At 30.0% G+C, this 21,339-nt stretch overlaps 2 protein-coding genes across 3 annotated transcripts in view; both read left to right on the top strand.

Annotated features, from left to right (window-relative positions):
- LOC136989101 (uncharacterized) overlaps positions 1–21,339 on the top strand; it is a 246,419-nt gene that overhangs the window by 19,703 nt on the left and 205,377 nt on the right. The window lies entirely within an intron of this gene.
- MED14 (mediator complex subunit 14) overlaps positions 1–21,339 on the top strand; it is a 97,553-nt gene that overhangs the window by 74,294 nt on the left and 1,920 nt on the right. For both annotated transcript variants that reach the window (XM_067287077.1, XM_067287076.1), the window contains exons 28-34: positions 876–1,169; positions 1,250–1,514; positions 7,418–7,627; positions 10,406–10,650; positions 15,562–15,747; positions 15,823–15,930; positions 16,092–16,211. In XM_067287077.1, coding sequence (XP_067143178.1) covers positions 876–1,169; positions 1,250–1,514; positions 7,418–7,627; positions 10,406–10,650; positions 15,562–15,747; positions 15,823–15,930; positions 16,092–16,211 — 1,428 coding nt within the window. The remainder of the gene's footprint in view (positions 1–875; positions 1,170–1,249; positions 1,515–7,417; positions 7,628–10,405; positions 10,651–15,561; positions 15,748–15,822; positions 15,931–16,091; positions 16,212–21,339) is intronic.

Raw genomic sequence — 21,339 nt, 5'->3', positions numbered from 1 at the left:
CTTAGATAAATGTATAAATCCAGAAATTTTTGTGGAAAACTAAATCTTAAAAATTCAGTTCAGAATACACAAAAACATAACAAACTAAAAATCCAATGCCACATAATCCAACCAAAAACAATTTTATGTCAAAAAAAATTCTAGGGACAGTTTTATACAGGTAAAAATTGTTGTCTTATGTTCAGTACTGAATAGTTTTTGCTCAAATAACAAGCTGACCAATCAAATTTAATTTTATCAGCTTTCACTTTTGTCTGATGTCCACTTTCACCTATTAATGACCACAACATTAGTCTGTCGTATTTTAATTTCATGGTTTACTTCATATCTACTGATTCCAGGGCAAAACTTCCTTTTCATGCTAAAGACCTGATAAGAACCAAATGTGAACTATTTATTCTTGCAAATGATATCGTAATTTTATCAAAGCTTATAAAATAGAATGATTTTGGAAATAAAAAGTAGCCTATATTCTCAGGACTATCCTTAGTATATGTACAAAATTTCAAAGAAATTGATTCAGCAATTCTTGTGATACTCAGACAGATGGACATTAATTTAGTTATATATATAAAACTGAAAGAACTAAATTTGTCAATATTTCTGTAGATTCTAAGGAAATAATAACAATTACGTTTTAGAATTTTTATTTGTTGAGTGTTAACTTAGTTGAGTATTTAAAAAAATTTCACATAGAAATCTTTTTTGATATATTCTTTTTGTAAAAAATTCATTAAAGAAGTTTAAAATACTTTATATTATTGTTTGCTTAAAAATTCAAAACTTACATTTAATTTAAATTTAAATTAATTTAATTTAAATTAAATTAAACTAATCAAACAATAAACTATATTTTAAAAATATTTTTACTTTAGGCATTCCTAAATAAATTTGTAGATGATACAGCAAGTCATTTACGTCGCCGATCTCAGTCAGATGATGATAATCCTCTTTCACCTGTTCCACCATTGGATTCTCTGGATCCTTTTCTGTCATCTTCTGGTCAATTAAAACCTGGATCTCCAGCTCAAAGAGGACAAGAAGGTGGCACTACACCTGTTGGAGCTGGTGGATCTGCTGGAGGATTAAGGTTTCATTTACCACTAACTCCTCCATCAGGTTCTAATCCACATACTCCAGCTTCTCCTCATACGTCAGTTTTAAGCCAAGTAATAATAATAATAATAATTTTAAAAAATTTTCTGTAAAACTTTATATGTATTTCTTTTAACTTAAAAATCATTTTTAGAGTTATGGTGCATCACCAAATCCATCCTTTTCGTTGGCATCTCCACCTTCTTTGGGATCGCAGTCTCAACAACCTCATGTTAGTCCATCTCCATCCATGTTACATATGCAAGCACCTTCACCTGGCAATCTCTTTGCAGCAAATTCTCCAATCAATCCTCTTCATGTTCCTTCACCTTCATTTTTACCAGCACCTTCTCCTTCTTCGTCATCAGCATCTCAGGTGCCCATGCAATCACCTGCAGCTAGTTTCATGAGCTCACAAGGTAACAGTTATTAAAAAGTAATAATGTTAAAAAATTGTATATATTATATAAACAGGACTGTGAGTGGATTACTCTCAATTATTTGCTACTTTTCTATTTCCAGTTACAATTTCCTTCCTATTTTCAAATAGTAGGCTACTTTTTGTTGCTATTTGTCTCTCGACAATTAAGCTCACACTCAGTATGAGAATATGTATTGAAACGTGCATTATTGAAATAGAAGAAAACAAATCATAGTATGTCATGCTTGGAAGCACTTACATTTTCACTGCTGCCATTTGTGCTGTGGCATTTATAGAAATAGTATCATATCTTGTACGTAAGTGCATATTGCTATGAATATGTATAAGATATTCTTGATTTGATTTGCAAGCATTGATCTGTAGAGGACAGAAGGGACATAGCCTTCTAATATTTTTGTACCAGTAAATTGCTCCCTCCCAAAATATATGTTTTTATTTTATACATACCAAAAACTTAGGAGTAAAAATGATCAGCACAGCAAATACATCTTATATCCACTGAAATCCCAACAACGAGAAATTTTTCTTAATCATTGTCATTAGCCTGACACCTCAATAAATATACAAATATACACTGATGATGTGATATCATGATTTGATAGGAAGGGGCAGTTTATCTTAACTGCAAACTAAATATATATGTGTCCTGATTTAGTGATACTAAAGAAAGAACATTGTAACTTGTTTAAATTTTTGAGTACAGAAATTTGTTGCTCCTCGTAGAAATTGTTCTCAGTCTGCACATTTAGAATGCCTTAAATGGGCTACAAGAGAAGATACTTGATTTCAGCATGCAAACACCTTCTCAAGAAGATCTTGCTATCAGCACTTGCATCAGCAATGTTCCTTAAACAGTTTTTCTTTTAGTTTCAGAAAGCCTCCACTTTCTGAAACAAAAGAAAAAATTCAAAATATAGCTGTTTAGAAATTGTGAGCATAGCAAAGATCCTTTCCATGAATACCCCAATAGATACACTTCAAAATGAATGGAAGCTCTTGCAGCTGGAGAAAGTTACTAAATAGAATAAAAATGCTCCTATAGATGTTTATTGGAAATTATTCCTTGTCCCGAAAACCCCTTCTAAAAATCTGAAATACCCTCATATCACTAGTTATTAAGGCCTTTCAAAATGACTTTTTTGTTTTCTATGTAGCAAAATGTACAGCATTGTGAAAATTTGTCTAAGTAGACATAATTATCAAAAAACTTATTTTATAGGCAATTTTATCAAAAACTATTGTATGGCACAAAGAATAGAAGTATCTTGGTTATATGTTGTGCAGCATCCATTAACCATCATTCAATTAGAGATGTGGCACCCTATTTCTTAATCAAATCAAATTAGATCATTGCATTTAACAGAGAAAATATTAGAATGCAAATTTTTCTTTCTTGCTGTGAATATGTTTTGAGATTTTTTTGTTTACTTAACATATTGACATATAAAAAGTTAATAAGAATGCATTGGAAAAAAATATTATAAAATATTATTTGTTCATCATGCTTACATTATTTAACAAACCTATCCAGCATTAGTTTTAAAAAGTATTCATTCATTTTAATGTAGAAGCAAACAGGGATAAAGCATAAAGTGAAAATGAAATCTTAAACAATATTAAGCTGATTATGAAAAAAGATACAAAATTGCAAATTCATTTCATAATATTAGCAATATTCAATTATGATAAACTTATTTTAGTGTTTATGAAACCGTGCCGGTGCTTATTCTGCAACTTGAACACAAACTATATGGTGTATTTTCTCGGACACATGGCAAATTTCATCACTAAGTTTTCTTCAGTTGATACGTGTATTAAGTTTTGTACACGTTTCGGGCTGTTGACGCCCCTCTTCAGCCAACTTTAATTCACAGATTTTGCAAACATAAAATTGTTTTAAAACCTCTCTGTACATTAATTAATTTTTATCATCTAGTCGATCTTTTCTCATCGAGGCCAGAGATTCTGTTGTACAAACGAATTCTTATTGGTTTTGCCTATAAACAGAAGATTGCCACGAGGTGGCCCATCTACCACATCACTATGTAAATGAATAGTCATACGCAACAAAACCAATAAGAATTCGTTTGTACAACAGAATCTCTGGCCTCGATGAGAAAAGATCGACTAGATGATAAAAATTAATTAATGTACAGAGAGGTTTTAAAACAATTTTATGTTTGCAAAATCTGTGAATTAAAGTTGGCTGAAGAGGGGCGTCAACAGCCCGAAACGTGTACAAAACTTAATACACGTATCAACTGAAGAAAACTTAGTGATGAAATTTGCCATGTGTCCGAGAAAATACACCATATAGTTTGTGTTCAAGTTGCAAAACTTATTTTAATCAATTTATCATATTTAAAAACAAACTATTACTTTTTTTTAACATTACAGTGACATATTTATAAATTTATATTTACTGACAATAAAATGATTTAAAACATTCTACTAAATCCATGGTCTGATCAGAGGTGGAAAGTCAGGAAATAAGATTTTTAGCAAGGAAAGTCAGGGAATCCACAAATACCACAGAATCTGTCTGTTGCTCTTGCTTGTTTTTGACCTGAATATGTCTTTAAATTTGGGTTTGTATAAAGGGGTCTATGAAAACTGGAGTGACCAAAAGAATGGCAAGATTTGTTGTACTTATGTCTTGTAAACTATAAATGATAATCTAATGATTAAAATTTTGTTGGATAGCGGGTTTATGCTCATACTTAAAATTGTGGTAGTGGAGGTGTGCGCTGTGAGGGGGGGTTTGGGGTTTAGCATGAACACTGAAAATAGCAATGCAGCACAGCATTTGGGCAGTACATAACTTTGGATTGCAAAGAGATAGGACATTGAAATTTGGTATTGATTTGTACAGAATGATAGGATCTACAATATTATTTAGCAATATTAATCAATAAAATAAAATAAGTAAAGTTATAAGCCAGTAAGTGTCTGAGTTGAAGAAAATTTTCATAATGTTGAACAAATTGCAAAGGAAATATGAACAGAAATGTAAGAAATGTATATCATTGGAAAGAAAAATTTAAAAGGAATCAGAAAAGCCCGAAATGACTAATGCCGAACAATGCAGATTGTATAGAGAACTTCTCATCCCTCCCTGAGGTATTCTTAAGAAAACCAAGTGCATTAACTCTGATGCAAATACTTTGAGTGCACTGTCACCTGTACTGATAGATATTGACTTGGAATGTGATAACCGCAAAGATTTTATTTGTTTACATCTTATCCTTCCTCTAATAACACAAATGGATTCATGCCTTAAATGATTACGATTGTGTCTGCTTATGATTTTTTTTACCTGCATGACATCTAATTAACCCTTTTCAGTCAGTTGATTCTGTGGAGGGAGCCAAAGAACTGTTGATCGGCTTAATGATATTTTTGACCTTGTGGCAGACTTCGTGCAATTCGTGTATTTTCATTTATTGTATTCTTTGCTGCTGGCCACATACATTATGTGGAGATAATCCTGCTAATTTTGACGAATTGATGACCTATGATATGTCTTCTCTCTATGATAATGCAAATTTTCATCTTCAGATGGCTCACGGAATTTTGGATGTATACCATAATATTGCCATAGAGTTAAAATTGGATATTCAAAAACTCCATTGACAATGACCTGCTTTCTTGCCAAAACTCCACCGCTCCCATTATAAGTTTTGGGGAAGATGGGAAGAATGGTAATGACCTTAAATGGGTTTTTGCTGGACCAAAAATAGCACACAATAAGCAATTTTGCCTTCTCATGAAGTGTGTGATTTATTTTGTTTAAATTATTTTGAATTTGTTACCTCTTCACTTTAAGAAAGTTTAATTTTACGACATGATGTAAGTATTTTCCTTATTTAAATAAAAAAATTTTTGAATTAATTTAAATAAAATTGTGAAATTTTTTTATATGATTTAGAAATGATATAGCTAATTATGTAATTGATTTTATGTGAAGTTTTTCAGTTTTTGTAAGTGAATAAAGTATTTTTTAGCAAAAATTTATATAATTGTGTGCAAAATGAGCTTAAATAGACTTGGCTGAATATTACATAACGGAAAGGGAAAATGTAGAGACCTTAATAGGTCAGGGAACAATGTCATAATTGGTCAGAGAATGTCAAGGAATCACAGATGGAATTACCTGTACAGATCCTGTAAATATATACCATTCAAAAATATATCTACAGGTAACTTTCAGTATTTGGTATTCATGATTTTGAGTATTTGCAATATACATGATTGAAAAGTTCTGACACAACTAGTCATGAAACATTTGCATATTTCCACAGCAGTACAGTATTTGTAAGAAATATACTTTCTGTTATCTCCAATTTATACATTATTTGACATAACCAAAGTACAATCATTTCCATACTACCAATACTACCAAACTGAAGTCACTACATTATAGCAGTAATGTCTTCTGCTAAATTGGACAAGACAAAGTTTGTCACAGTTATGTAGAGTATATGCAGTAAATATATACAGTCAAACCTGTTTTTATGCGGGGGATAGGGACCGCATTAAAAAAAACGCATTAAAAAAAATCTCACGAAACTTCACGAATGGCTGTAAATAATAGTTTTCGCGACACAATTAAAATATATTTTTTTTATGCGGTTAACAGGGACCGCATAAAAAAAGTCTCACATAGAAAATAACTGAAAACCGTACGAAATAGAATTTATTGACAACAGATGTCAGCACTTGACTGCATCGTCTGGTCTATCGTCTGTTTTACATATTTTTGTCCAGGTGGTGTTTTGCTGACTTAAAAAGTAAATTATTTCATTTTTCGCATATTCATGCAATAATATTACTATAATAAGTGCATTTATGCTATAATAAGTTTATTTAGCTATAATAAGTCAACGTAAGACATGACGAATCGGCACGAGACTAGTCGCCAACTATACCGCACAAATTAAAAATTCGCATTAAAAAAATCGCACAAATAAAAATCGCAGATAAAAAGAGCGCATAAAAACAGGTTTGACTGTAGTTCCAAACAACAATAATAATAATAATCCAATATAATAATATAAAAGATGGCAAAGCTGATAATCAGTAAGGAATTTGTGGAATGTAAACAGAAAATGTTGATAACCTGCTGTATCAAGAGACCCACAAATGAGGATAGTTATAGAAAATTTACATAATAGTGAAGAGGAAGATGATGAACAGGAAAAACTGCTAAAACATCCAATGATGGCTTACAAGCTTTCAGAAATATACTACACTGTTGATGTAGAATGTTGCCTAGAGTCATACCCTATTCCTAAGTGCAATCTCAAGTTTAAGCGAGCTTTGGAAACAGCCTTGATCTTGTATGCTGAAATCATGAAAGACGTGAACAAAAAATCCATCAAGTGAAATATTAACTCAGTTTTTCCAAACTCTTGTCACTCCTCCACAATCATCTTGAAATAAAATATAAGACTAATGTCATTTAACATATAAATAAAATAAACATTAGTTGTTATTATTTGCTTATTGAATCATCTGCAAAAGTTTAAATATTCTCAAGTCATCAACATGCTTTAATTCAGCCACATTGGCTTGATCCACAGAAACCTAATCCTCGTGAATACTGAGAGTTACCTGTATTTTGTTTACATTTTCTGGATCATTTATTCTAGACTACTTGCATTAATTTAATGGAAGAAATGTTCATTTTGTCTTTAAAAGATACTAATAGAATAAGAATGTATGAATATTTTTTGTTTGCTTTTGATTCTTTATTAATACAGAAAATTATTTTGGTCATTTTCTGATATACAAATTTTATCATAATTTTAATAAAGAAAATTTTAAAAAGAAGTGCTGTAGATTTTTATGTTAATGAGTTCAATAATTTTTTGATATTAGGTCACGATAGTGGATCGCCATTTCCTGCACCTGGTGGATCTACTGGTAATTTATCAATGTCATCACCTGCTACAGGAACATGGCCTGGCAGTCCTTCTATGCCAAGACCTTCTCCTCGTTCATTAGGAACTGCTCAAAGTCCTGGTAGCAGTAGCCATCCTGCATTACATAGCCCACAAGCTGGAAGTACAATAGATCATAAACCACCAGGTAAAACATTTTGCATGCATTGAACAGTATTTATCCAACTTAATTTTTGATTTTGAAGATAGAGAAAACCGTAGTATTTACTACAATTTGATCAACGATTTCGGTTATCATTACCAAATGTTTACTAAGGAAATCTGCAGAGAAATTCTTTGAGTTCTTTGTTTTCAGAATCTCTGTTTTCCAGTTCTACACAAATTCTTTGTTCTGCCAGTTCTTGAAGGTCATTGGTAAGGCTCTCACCAGAAACCTGCAGTAACTCCTTAATATCCTGCTCGTCTACATCTCTTAGTCCTGCTGTATTGATTAGGTTGACAATTTGGTCAACCTAATGATACAGCGATAGGCTCTTTTCATTGAGAATTCTTGGATACCATCAGCCATAACTTCTTCCATACTTCATTCATGCATTTATCAGTTGATTCCAAGTGAAGTCGATATTTCCTATGGCATCCATGATGTTACATTTTTTCCAAAATTGCACCAAACAAACAGATTTAAGGAAAGTACAGCACTACAATGAATTGCCACCTTTTGCTGATTGGTTTGTGTTTGGGAATAATCAATTGAAATGCTGCAATAATTTGAATCAGTGTAAATTTTGAGCTTTTTTAGGCTTTGAGCAGACCACATTATATCGAATTAGTGTTAATCGAGGTAGCGTTAAGCACGGTCTTACTGTATATTATTAAACTTTTGTTGGTGTTAATTTGTTCTGGTTTTTTTTTTTTTTTTTTGGTGATTTATGTATACCTCTTCTAATCTTGTTACTTAAACTGGCAAATAACACAATAATAGTATGAGATTTAAAAAAAAATATTTTTGACTATTTTTGTGCAACAATATGCTTTTTAAGATTATTGTTTATTTTTATTTAGTTTATAAAACTGAAATATGTTCTTCAAATTATCACATTGAAGATATTAATGTTTCTGTTTGAATTTATTGCTTTTCATTTCTCTTTAGTTCTAATTTTTTGCATTTATGTCATCCTTGCATCATGTTTGAAAATCATCTAAAAGTTTTTTTTTATAATAAATTTTTCAAAATTGTATACAAAATTCAATTATTTGTTTATTTAATATGTATATTAAATTTTTATTTAAGTAAAGATTAGAAGATTGAAAAATGTGATAAAGAGAAAGTATATACAGTAGAGCATCGATTATCCGACCCCCGATCAACCGTCACATCGGTTAACCAATTGCATTCTAGTCGGCAAATTCAAATGTCTGCTAGTGATGGGCTGCTACAATATTTGGCTATGTCTTGGCTACTTTATTATTATTTTTGTTAAATTTTTGCATGTTTTAGCTGGCAACACTGGCTCGACCATGAAATGGAGGCCAGCATTTAAACCAGGCTTAATTTTCTATTTTTCTTTATTTTTGTATTTATTTTGTGCAGAATAAAGAAATAATTTTTAACAATACAATAGCGACGATTATTATTTTTTAAAAAATTTTGCTAGGCTTAACATTGATGAAAATTCAACGCAAAGTAGGTTAATAGCGGTATACTAATAATTTATTTTTTTATACTTTTCGGTTATCCGTTTTTTCAGTTATCCAACCAACCCCAGTCCCCAATTGAGTCAGATAATCGATACTCTGCTGTATAATTTTCATAGATTTTATAGATTTTTTTAATGAAATAATAAAGATTCTTCATGTCAATTGAAGTGATTTTTTAAAATCATATTTATAGTAGAATCCAGTTGAAATCCTAATGTGATCAAAGCTCAAACAATTGAAATCCTGATATTGTCTTAGTTCTGGTGTTTCCTAGACACAATTAAAATTTTGAAAGAAATTTTTTCTATTGTATTTTATTATAAATATGTAAAAATAAATTATTAAAAATTAGTTGAAAGTCTCCATATTTTATTATATGCAACTAATTTTGCAAAGAAAAACAAGTAGTTTTAAAACTTATTCCGATGTCGAAAAACTTGTTTCATGTCAATTTGTGTTCCATTTCATTCAACCCATTACGGAATTGAAAAAGGAAAAGACAAATAAGAATTTACGTACATTAAAAAGTTTTTAAACTTATCTTCTCTTTGAATTTCTTGTTTAATATTCTAATGTTAGACGTTCCATTATAAATAATTTGCTGAGAAAGACTGTAACACACACTGAAAGTGCTTGCTTTTATATATTTTGTGTTAATAAAAAGAGTTTTAATATTGTGAAAGATCATTATTTATTGTGTATGATCATTATTTGTGGAATTCTATTAAATGTGCTTTCAATTTTAGTAATTTTATTAATGCTTTTACATACTCTGTAATATTATATTATAATAAAATGTGATTTGAATGTAATCACTTATTGTAGAACTAATTCTAACACGGACTACCAAAACAAGTACTACAACTATTATGTGATGATTATAAAAGTAATAAAATATTTTCTTTATTTTTAAATTTTAAATATAGTGATCTGATATCATTAGACAAATGGACATTTAGTTATGTGATTTTTGACATTTTTTTGTTTTTGTAATTTGTCAAATTTTTGTGAATCAGGATTTGATTTGTTATATTTTGAGCCCATCAGGATTTTGAATCAGAACTATTTTTATTTATTATCTTAAAGTCTCTATTAACTTTTATTTCATTGTAGTTATATGTATTATTATAAATGATGCATATTAATTAACAGATATCAATTAGATAATAAAATGAAACTTTATTTTTCATTTTCTCATTTCACATTTTTTTTTTTTTTTTTAATATTATAAAAGAAAATGTTATTCTTACATTGTCTGTTTTTTCAGGTGTTTCTCCAGCCACTTCTGCAACACGTGTACTTCCTCAAAGATCGTGGGCAGCGGCCATTCCAACACTTCTTACTCATAAAGCATATGATTTATTATGCAGTCCAAGTCCGTTACCAAACCCATCACTACCTTGTGGAACTATGGTTGATTCTAGAATGTCTGCATATTCACCATTAGAAAGATTTTTAGGTTGTTTGTTTATGCGTCGTAATCTTCATCGGGTTATACAAAGTGATGAAAGTGTAAGCTGTTTAGTTATTTCAAATTAACTATATATATATTTTTTATTCATATAATTGTTACATAGCACTCTCATTATAAGAAACTTTGCTTCAGACAGCTATCAAAAATGTTGATGAGTGCCTACAAATAGAAATGAATAGCAATTGTGTTGATGCTATTAGAGTTATTTTGGTCATATTATGACCAACAGTAAAATGTTGATTGTCCATATCAAAGCAGAAAATAGTCAGTAGTTTACAATGACAATATATTTAACAAACTACATATTCAGAAAATAAGAACCAGTTAAGCCAAAGTTTTTAAAAATATCTTTATTAAAATATGTTAGCAGTACTGTAAACTATTTCTTCACACAATTGTTATAAAAAAAATTAAGCTACTTGTTAAAGCTGAAAAATTCAAACATTCACTATAGACAAAGAATATGTCCTAAAATCCTGGCTACAGTCTTTTAGGATCATAAAAGCATTTTTTTTATATATGGAATTTAGGCCAAAGGACACCCATCAAAATTGAATTTGTATTGTATTGAAATTGTAGAAACACTGAAGAAGCTACAATATGAAATTCTGAACTACTAACATATGAAGTATGTTTATTACATAATTCACAATCACTTGCTGACATCCATACTTATACATTATTCAAACATCTCAAATTGGAAATTTATGAGCATCTTCCATACAATCTAAATCTGGTAACAAGTGATAGTCACTTGTTTTTTTTTTTGTTTCAAGGTTTTTATCTAGCTTGCATATGTAGAGTGACAAGCAGGGTTGTACTGCATAGCACCAAAATTGCCACTTGGAAATATTTTTATTAAAGTGGCGATAACACCCCAGTCCACTTTTTTGACATTTAGCATGAAATTGAATCAAAAATCACACTTTGGAAAAAACAGCAAAATGTCAAGCTTCCGTACAATGGGAGGCCCGTACACCACACACCTAGCAATTTCATGACGTCAAACAGCAAGTTTGGGCAGAAACGTAAGAAGTGATGTCAAGGACCTAAGGCAATTTTGTGCAATGCTGCCCGGCATTTCCAGAGTGGGAATTTTTTATTGACTGACAGAAATTTTGGGGGATTTTTTGGGATGACTTTTTTTACGCTTTGATCATTTTTCAGTAGACCAAAACAAAATTTTTGACATAACAGAACCTGTGAAATACTGTTTAAACATTATGATCAAATGTATTATTCAGAATTATTCATTAAAAAATTATTCAAAAATGATTGCTATTGCTAACAAAGGGAGGGCCAGCCAGACGTTTGGGTCTCCGATTAAAACAAAACTTGGTGAGCATGTAGCCTTAAGCACAAACAGCTCCTTGTCCAAATAATAGAATCCACTTCTCAATTGCTTCCAAAAATTGGGCCTATGAAAATTTAGTGTTGGGGTCATAAGTATTTGAAAGTTCCACATCCCAGAGCAATGATAGCCAAGTGAATAAGACCCTAGGTACTGGACCTAAACAATGTAGGTTTGAACCTTCAGAGTTTTAGTTTTAGTTTAGTATTTTTTTAATGTATAACTTTCTTATTTTACCACATCATTAGGATTATTATTATTATTATTACTGTTATTATTCCTCATGTTTAAAGCTTATGAAACAAGATTAAACATTGTGATGTCATTTCCTGTTCAGCAAAAACAAGCCTCTGTAGATTTACCTGTTTAATGTTGTTAAATAAGACTTTTATTTTTTCACATTTATTTTCACATATTTTACATACTATGTCCTCACAAGCAAATAAGTTTTGGGCATTACTGAATATGGACAAAAAAGACAAGTGATATGAAAATAGGATAGCATGGTTGCGGCACTTTATTTTTTTAATTGTTAATATTATGGACAATATTCTCACATGCTCATGTTTGTTACACTTCAAATGTCACAATACCACCTGTAAAGGATCGCTTTTAACAGAGTAGGAGTAAAAGCGACACAAACTTGTTAATTGGTCCCACCTGGCATTGTGTTTGTAAACAGTCAGGAAGACAACAGGAGAAGCGTCTCTGTTTATGGGACTTGTGTGTGTGCGGCAATGTGTTACCACATGTTAGCTTACTAGAAAAAATGTAAACAAGTGGCGGATGTTACGGTGAGCTGTTTCGTCGGGAGGAGAGCCGACGTTTTGGAAAGCTTCTGAGGAAAGGGAGAATTCTGATTGGTCGGGAGTTGTCGTCCAAGAACTCATTAAATAGCAAGACGGGCAAGGGAAAGGGTGAGAAGGGCAAGAGACTGATAATACGATAGTCTCAGGCACTTGGATAGCCCGCTGAACGTAGAGAGAGTGTTCTCCTCTGATAACGATCTCAGGGACGGGTAAGTGCAGAGACTGGACGGGCTGTATAGTTGAGCCAACTCCACAAACTGACTGAGGCTTCCCCAGAGTCTAATAGTCCCCGAAGGACAAGCTGTTACGTGAGACACCACACTTTGTTGTACAGTGTACGTAATGTTGTTAAACTTGAATATTCAGAAATATTTTGTTTTGTAAATAAACTGTAAATATTCACTGAATTGAGTGTGGAGGTGTATTTTCATCAAACCTGAATTAATCATCGGATCGTGACACATACGGAACCCATCTCAACGAGACTGAGTTCGGGATATATCATCACAAGATCGTCACGGAGTTCTTCACTCCACCATATTTGAAAATAAATATGATGAAGAAAATTTGATTTAGCAACATAAGAGTTAAATCTAGAGAGGCTTGTTTTCCATAAACAGGAAATGACATCACAATTTTTAATCTCTTGTTTTATAAGCTTTAAATGTGTGGAATAATAATAATGCTAACGATGCAGTAAAGTAATAAAGTAATGTCACACACGGAATTTTAGTTCACAAATAATGTGTAAACTAAAATTCCTAAGGATCGAACATACATTGACTAGCTCAAATGCCTTGCATCATATTCACACGACTATAGCCACTCTTGGACAGGAAACTTCCAAAGTCTTATGAGCTAAAACACTAAATTTTCAGAGGCCACTTTTTTGGAAACATTTGAAAAATAAGTCCTATTTTTTGGTCGAGGAGCTGTTTGTCTTTAAGGCTATGTGCTTGCAGAGTTTTGTTCAAATCGGAGACCTGAACGTCTGTCCCTCTCCTTGTAAGTGACAGTTTAACATGTCACTTTTGCTTTCCAGATGCAAAACCAATAAGGCTACCAGCACCTTCATTAATTAGTAAGTAAAACTGGTGGTGACAAACAATTTTAAGTGGCAAAAACAATTTAAACTGGCAAAATGATAGCAATATTTTTAAATTTTCCAGAGCAACCCCTGGACAAGAGACAAAAGATGCTGCACAACATTAACTGAAAGACTTTCTGATATTTTTGATAAAATTATACAAAAATATTTTCATCAAAAATTATTACCTCCCTTTCAGTTTAGCTCATGATGCAACAAGTGGCTTAATTTATATGACAATTGTGTGAAGAAATAGTTTAATATATTGCTAATGTATTTTAATAAGAATACTTTTAAAAACTTTGGCTTAACTGGTTCTTAATTTCTGGATATGTAGTTCGTTAAATACATGTATTCATATTGAGGTTAAAATATTTTGTTAATAGTGTTTAAAATTATTTTTCTTTATTTTAAGAAAGATAAAATAGAAAACAATAAACTATGTAAATGATACAAACTAAGTGTAAAAATATAAATAATCTAATAATATTATTTGCCATTAACATCAAGAAAAAATGAAAAATTGGTTTTTTTTCTAATTATTTGATGTAAATAAACCATCTAAAGTTAAAATTAGAAACATTTTCCAGATTTTTATTTTCTTCTATTAACTTTAATGCAAATACCAAATAAAAATTATGTAAAATAAAACCAAAAGTAGGTTCTTACAAAATTGTTTTACTGTAATAATTTATTTTTTGTTGTATTTAATTATTATATTATTTGCTAATGAAGCAAAATGAAGACTCCAAAATTTTAATTTGACTCTGCATTTACGTTAGACTAGTGGTTCTCAACGTTTGAGGCTGTGGAACATAATTCATATACTTTTTACTATGTAGAAAATTAGCATCAATATATTCAAAAATTGGCATTCTATGATTACTATTCTCACAAAACAATGCAACAATAAGCTAATAAACTTTATTGTATTGAATAAAGTAATAAACATGGAATTGTGTACAAATAAAGTACATCAAACTCCCAATTATTCATGCATTGTCAAAATATTAGAATTATTGTAAAATCACAAAGTATGATAATTAACATTCAGCTTTTCTTTCCTCCTCCAACTGTCAGTTCTAAGGGACAGAAGTGAGGTGAGTCATTAGTCTTAGAATATTATTTTGCAGTAGGCAAAGTTGGTGCTATAAACAGTAGATTTGAAAAAAATATCCTACTAGTCCTAAAATTAAAATTCAGAAAAAAATACAAGAATTATATATAGAAATGTAAAATTTAAATTTCTCATGACATTTTTGAAAATAGAAGAAATCTACATTTTATGTTTATTGACTAAATATAATGTACAGTACAGTACATTTCTGCTTATGAAACTTGAGACTCACACTTGAATTGCATTATAACAGAATTGAATTATATATATACTGTAGTTCATTTAAAACCTGTAAAAGTTTTTTTTTAAAGTTTAGAGAGCTATTTTGGATTATCTGTATTTTCTTTTTTTTTCCATGAACACTTGTGCACTAATTAGCATGGATAATTGGGAGTTTAGTGTAATATGTTAGAGTACATTGGAATAAATTTGCAATAATAGTTTAAAGTTTTTTTTTTTTTGAACACTCGGGACAAGTCTATGGAGCACCTGTGTTCTGTGGAACGTGGATTGAGAACCACTGGTTTAGACTAACATTATTTATCATACCTGATTTATAAAATAATAAATAAAAATATTTTCTAGTTAACATCTTTGACTACAACGGAACCAGGTGTGATCCAGTTTAAAGTAGAAACAATGCAATGTCGTGTTAGTTTAAATATCAATACTCTTCAGTCCCTCCACTTAAAACTTACTCCGACAGCTGAATATAAAGATCAATGGTTAGGTGAAGAGTTACAAATACTGGAAAAATTTTTTGATAATAAAGTAAGATACTTATTCTATCTCTTGCTAAATATAAATTATTATTTATTACAAATTTATTATAATTTTATTTTTCAGGTTGTATGTACACCATTTAAACCAAATGGCTTTTTAGCTTTTAGTAGAATTTTAAATGCACCAGTACAAATTTTGAAAAATTGTATAAATATTATGCGACTGGAATTAGTAAGTTTTTTAATTTTTAATTAGTGAAAGTAATGCAAGATATACATTTGAATATTAATTTAATTAAATTACATTTAAATTAAATAGAATTTTGAAATTTAAGGTTATAAATAAAATCAAATAAACTAAATAACAATTTTTTATAATAAATTTTAAATTAGTTTCCAGATAGATCATTTAAATGGTCAGTACAGTGGTGTCTTACTATCCCTCCTTCTGCACCAAAACTCGGACCACCAGGAATGTCTGCTGTGATGATCAAAGATAGAATGTTATTCTTTGTAAGTATTCAAAACTTAGATTTATCATGTTTTCTTGATTTTAATGCTTGATTTTTTAGACTTTTCTAATCTCAAAAACTGTGTTCGTGTTAGATTTAATGGTGCATTAGAATTGAGAAAACACAGTAATAAGTAAATATTGTAAATTAGAATAGCAGATACAATTCACATATATGATGTATTTCATTAAATTTGTGTACTCAAGCTTAAATTTATTACTAGATAATTTAATTAACTAAAATATCTTAAATATTTATCATTTTTAGGTTACAAAAAAATCCTAAATATAAAATATTAAAAAAGAAATAGTGAGAACTAAAAATATAGTTATACCTCATACTTCTACATAAACTGCATGCACAGCAAAAAAATTCACTCATTGTGAAAGCATCTCTAGCATTATGCTTGTGTGTTTTCAGTGCTTTTTCACTTTATTTTTGGGATGTTTGATTATATATATAACCCTTACCTATTAAACATGGCATGCAAAAAGAGTGTGGAAGCAACAAACCCTTAGAGAAAGGTTGTAGCATTAACAATTGAGGCAAAAAAGGAAATTATTGCAAAACATGAAAGCAGTAGAAAGAAGTACACATGACAGATCTGGTGGCCATGTTTAAAAGGTCAAAGTTGACAGTGTCCACTATTCTTAAGAACAAGGAAGAAATAAAAGCATAAATGTTTTCATGTTACTGAAGAGATAGAACACTCCTCCTATTATGGATAAATGAGAAGCAATTGGCTGAAAAAATCTACAAGAATATTACATGTAATATTAATATTATATACAATATTCTTGTATATATGTATATATATATATATATATATATATATAAAATTAATTAATTTCATTTGAAGAAATTTCAAGCATAAAAATGCAAAATTACTTCTAATATGCTTATACAGTAGTGCCTTGTACTTCAAATTTAACTTGTTCCAGGAGATTATTTAAACTCTGAATTGTTCAAAGTCCAAATCAATTTTCCCTGTTAGAAATAATGGAAAGTGAATTAATACGTTCCCAGACACCCTAAACAATATCCATTTCAATAAACATAAACAGCAAATAAATATAATTCAAGGCAAAAAATAACACAATTAAATACTCTAAATAATAAAATAAACTTTGAAAACAATAAATAAAATATGTAAATACTATATAATAAAATGAAATTTGCATTTATTGTACTTTAGTGAGTAGTGGTGTGATGTCCCATTTCTTAAGATTACTGTGCAGCTTGCTTGGCGTTCTCACAAATAATTCTCTTGGAGATGATATCACCAAGCCATTTGCTTCCCATTTATCTACATTAGGAGTTTTATCTTCTCAATAACGTGCGATCACCTGGAGGTCAATGTTGTCACACCTTTTGCCACATTTACTGCTTTTATTTCTTTCTTGTTCTTAAGAATGGTGCACACTATTAACTTTGACATTTTAAACATGGGCACCAGATCTGCCACACACACACACTGCTTTTCTGCTTTGCAATAAGTTCTTTTTTTGTCTCAATTGTTAATTATAGAGTCAACAACCTAAACCCAAAAATAGTGAAAAAGCACTGAAACACATGGGTGTAATGCTAGAGATGCTTTCACAACAAGAGTTAGAGGAGATGACTTGGATGCACAACAGATGGTGTTTATGCAGTAAGTGTATTTTTTCACTGTGCACTCAGTTTGAATGTAGAAGCATCATTCAACTCTGGGATGAATTTAGCATTCAAATTTTGGAATGTTTGAAGTTGTCGTTCAAAGTATGAGGTACCATTGTAATTCATTTTAGGCTATATTGATGCTTTCTAGTGAAATTCTTTACACATTTCAAATATAGTGGTAATTTAAATATTTCAAAAACTTTTAAATTTTTTTAGTATTATTTTTTTAATGTAAGAGTGAATTTGACAAGTCTTAAAAAATAAACTTTTGTATATGAAGAGAGAGAGACAGTAGTGGAAAAATTATTATAAATTTGAACATAACTTTGCATTGAAAGTAGGATATTTCTGCATTATAGATTTTTCTATAGAAATACCAATAAAACAAAGTTATTTTTTAAGCTTTTTTATCTATATATATATAGAGCAGTGACATGTGATGACATTTGATGATAGGGAAGTTGTGCTGGCCCTGGATAGAATCATTGGAAGCATTATATGATATTTTGGTGTTTAGCATCCATGAACTTTAGCTCATGAATGCTACACACCAAATACCCTAAAATTATTTAGGGTATTTAATTGTGTTATTTTTTGCCTTGAATTATATTTATTTGCTGTTTACATTTATTGAAATGGATATTGTTTAGGGTGTCTGGGAACATATTATTTGGTGTGTAGCATCCATGAGCTTTAGCTACACACCAAATACTACCGCATGAGGTTGGTGCTTTGTAAAGCAAATTCGTATAATTTCAAATATTTTTGCCATGGAAGCTACCCATTATCGACAATACAGCGCTTCCATTGGGAACATGCATATACGAATTTATATTCAAATATAGAATAGCAATCTTTTCATTTTTTTTCACATGTAATATAGAAATTTGTAATATGATACATAATGCAGTTATAATAAAATATTAATTTTAATTAATTCAAAGTAATTAACATACTTTGAATTAATTAATATGAAAATGATCGCACAATATGTATTTATATTTTAGAAAATACAAGGGAAGTGGCACTTCCATAGTTTCCATGGACAGCACGCCACTGATAGGGAGAGAGAGAAAGTTAAAAAAAAAAAAAAAAAAAAAACAGATTTTCTATAGTAATTACTGTAATCTATAATTAATATATATATATATATATATATATATTGTATTAAATAATTTCTATACATAATATATATATATGATTACTTATTTTGTATAGAAATTATCTCGTACAAATTGATGTCATGATTCCATACTACAACAATTACAACAATAAGACATCAATAAATTCATTTTATATGTATTATTCATTACATACTGTATATCTTCTTTAATCATAATTCTTCAATCAGATTCTTACCAGGCAATTGAAATATTATTTTTATTCTTTACTTCAAAATTTTTTTAAAAATCTTTATTACAGTGGTTCTTAATCTTTTGAGTGGTCAGCACCTCCTTGAATATGAAAATGCACCCCCTTAAAAAATGTGTGAATATTTTTTATTTAAGAAAAAACATTTATTGCATAAACTAATGCCGTGTTTATTTACAATATATATTACTACATAACATAAAAAGCAATATTTAAATTTTAATGGCTAGGTTGTTGTTGTTTATTCATAATAATTTTATTAAAACGAGGCTCTTTTTATGAAAGAGCCACGCGTAACTTATCAGATGCATTTAAGCAATTTCTGGCTTTTTCTGTGCAAAAGTGCTGAAAATCCCATTTCACAATGGTAGGTGGTGGCAAATGGTAAAAGTGTCTCTAGTGCTGCTTTTGCCAGTTGTGGATAAGCTTCTAAGTGTTTACACCAGAACTGTTCCAAGTCTAGTTTTTCAAATTCCATTTCCATATGCACATTAGCTATTTTTTTTTAAACTTTTGAAATTTCTCTTGCACCCCTGGAAATGCTCTCTCACACTCCAGGTTAAGAACCACTGCTTTATTATAAATATGATATATAATGTATATTGTAAAAAAATTTTCTTTCTGTGAAAGTAAAATAAAATACAATAAAGTTGTTTTTGTAAAAGAATTTCAGATATAATTGAAATCCACAATAATTTACCCATTACTTTATAAAGCCTTCATAATGTTTTTCAACTTTTTTGTCTGTTGTTGTTGTTCATTAGAATAACAACAAGACAAAACATTTAAAGTATATTTTACTTAAATGTAAATATGGTTGGTAATTAACAATAAAGCAAAATCTGGGGCCTAAAATTAAAACTTTTTTCTACTCTTTTTATTTGAAAAATGAAACTCGACTTTACTAATTGACATTAGTGACAGCCAGATGGCTGAGTGGCTAAGGTGACAACCTACTCTGGGGAGACAAGAATCAAATTCAAATGAGTTGAAAAACTGCAGGAGTTTTTCGGGGTAGTTTGTCCTGGATATATCAGACCCATCCCTCACCACCTGACCCCACTTCGTTGTGGGCTTGTTAAAAGACTCTTTTAGTGCCCAGAGTCATTAGTGCTGAATTGTGCACTATCTTTTGTACCTGAGTACTCAAGATCATCTGAGTATTTGAAATATCTGAATATTATGCATTAAAGTTGCAAAAGATAGGATTTGCAAATACTAAAATTTCTTATCTTCTTTGATACAGTCTTGATCCATATTTCCACAAGAAGATAGCAAAGCAGTACTTTATTTTAGCCTGAATTTTGACAAAACGTCTACAAATCTAAACAGTGGTGTAAATTCAGAGAGAAATCCTTTGGATTTGAGATCATCTGAGCAGCTTGAATAGTGTTGTTAGTTGGATCCTTGTATTGTTTGCATTGTGTTTCCCTTATGTACTCCTACAAAAAAACTAAAAAGAAAAGTGTCTTGATCTCCTTAAACCAAGTCAAGTTCTAAGCAGCAATTATTAAGGAAGGAATTTTAAAAAGTATGTCTTTACTTTGAAAAGTTTAGTTTTGATCATGAGCTTAAAAGGTTGAGTTTGTAAATTTATTTAAGGAATTATTGTGAAGATTCTAGTGTTAAGGCAATTTATTTCATTCTGTTATGTTATTCTGCTGCCATTCTTTGACAATTTGTTATCCAATTTTAGAATATACCTGAAGATGAAATCATAAGAAACCTTGAAAGTATGGTGTTTTATTATGCATTCAAGGTTTCTTCTGATTTCATCTTAATTTTCCATTTTATTCAGGTTAAGTTACATTCTTCATACTCAAAAAAATCTTTTCTGTTTCTATGTTGAAAAAGTTTTCAGCATATAGTAAAGTTTAACATAGAAAATTGCTCCATTCCAAAGAATTTTTTTATTTAGGCAGGTTTCTGCTTTATTTGTATTCCATTTTAGACAGGTTTTATTATATTTATATTCAAAATTTTGATTTCTTATACAAAGTTGGAAAATCAGCATGTTTATGTTGTTAAATCTATAAAATTTGAAGTGATAAATACTATCACCTCAAATTTTCACTACAGTTTCATTTTATAAATGACAA

The sequence above is a fragment of the Centruroides vittatus genome, unplaced genomic scaffold (genome assembly GCF_030686945.1).
Source record: "Centruroides vittatus isolate TY-2023 unplaced genomic scaffold, ASM3068694v2 scaffold_435, whole genome shotgun sequence".
NCBI lineage: Eukaryota > Metazoa > Arthropoda > Arachnida > Scorpiones > Buthidae > Centruroides > Centruroides vittatus.
This window is presented reverse-complemented; position numbering and strand designations above follow the sequence as displayed.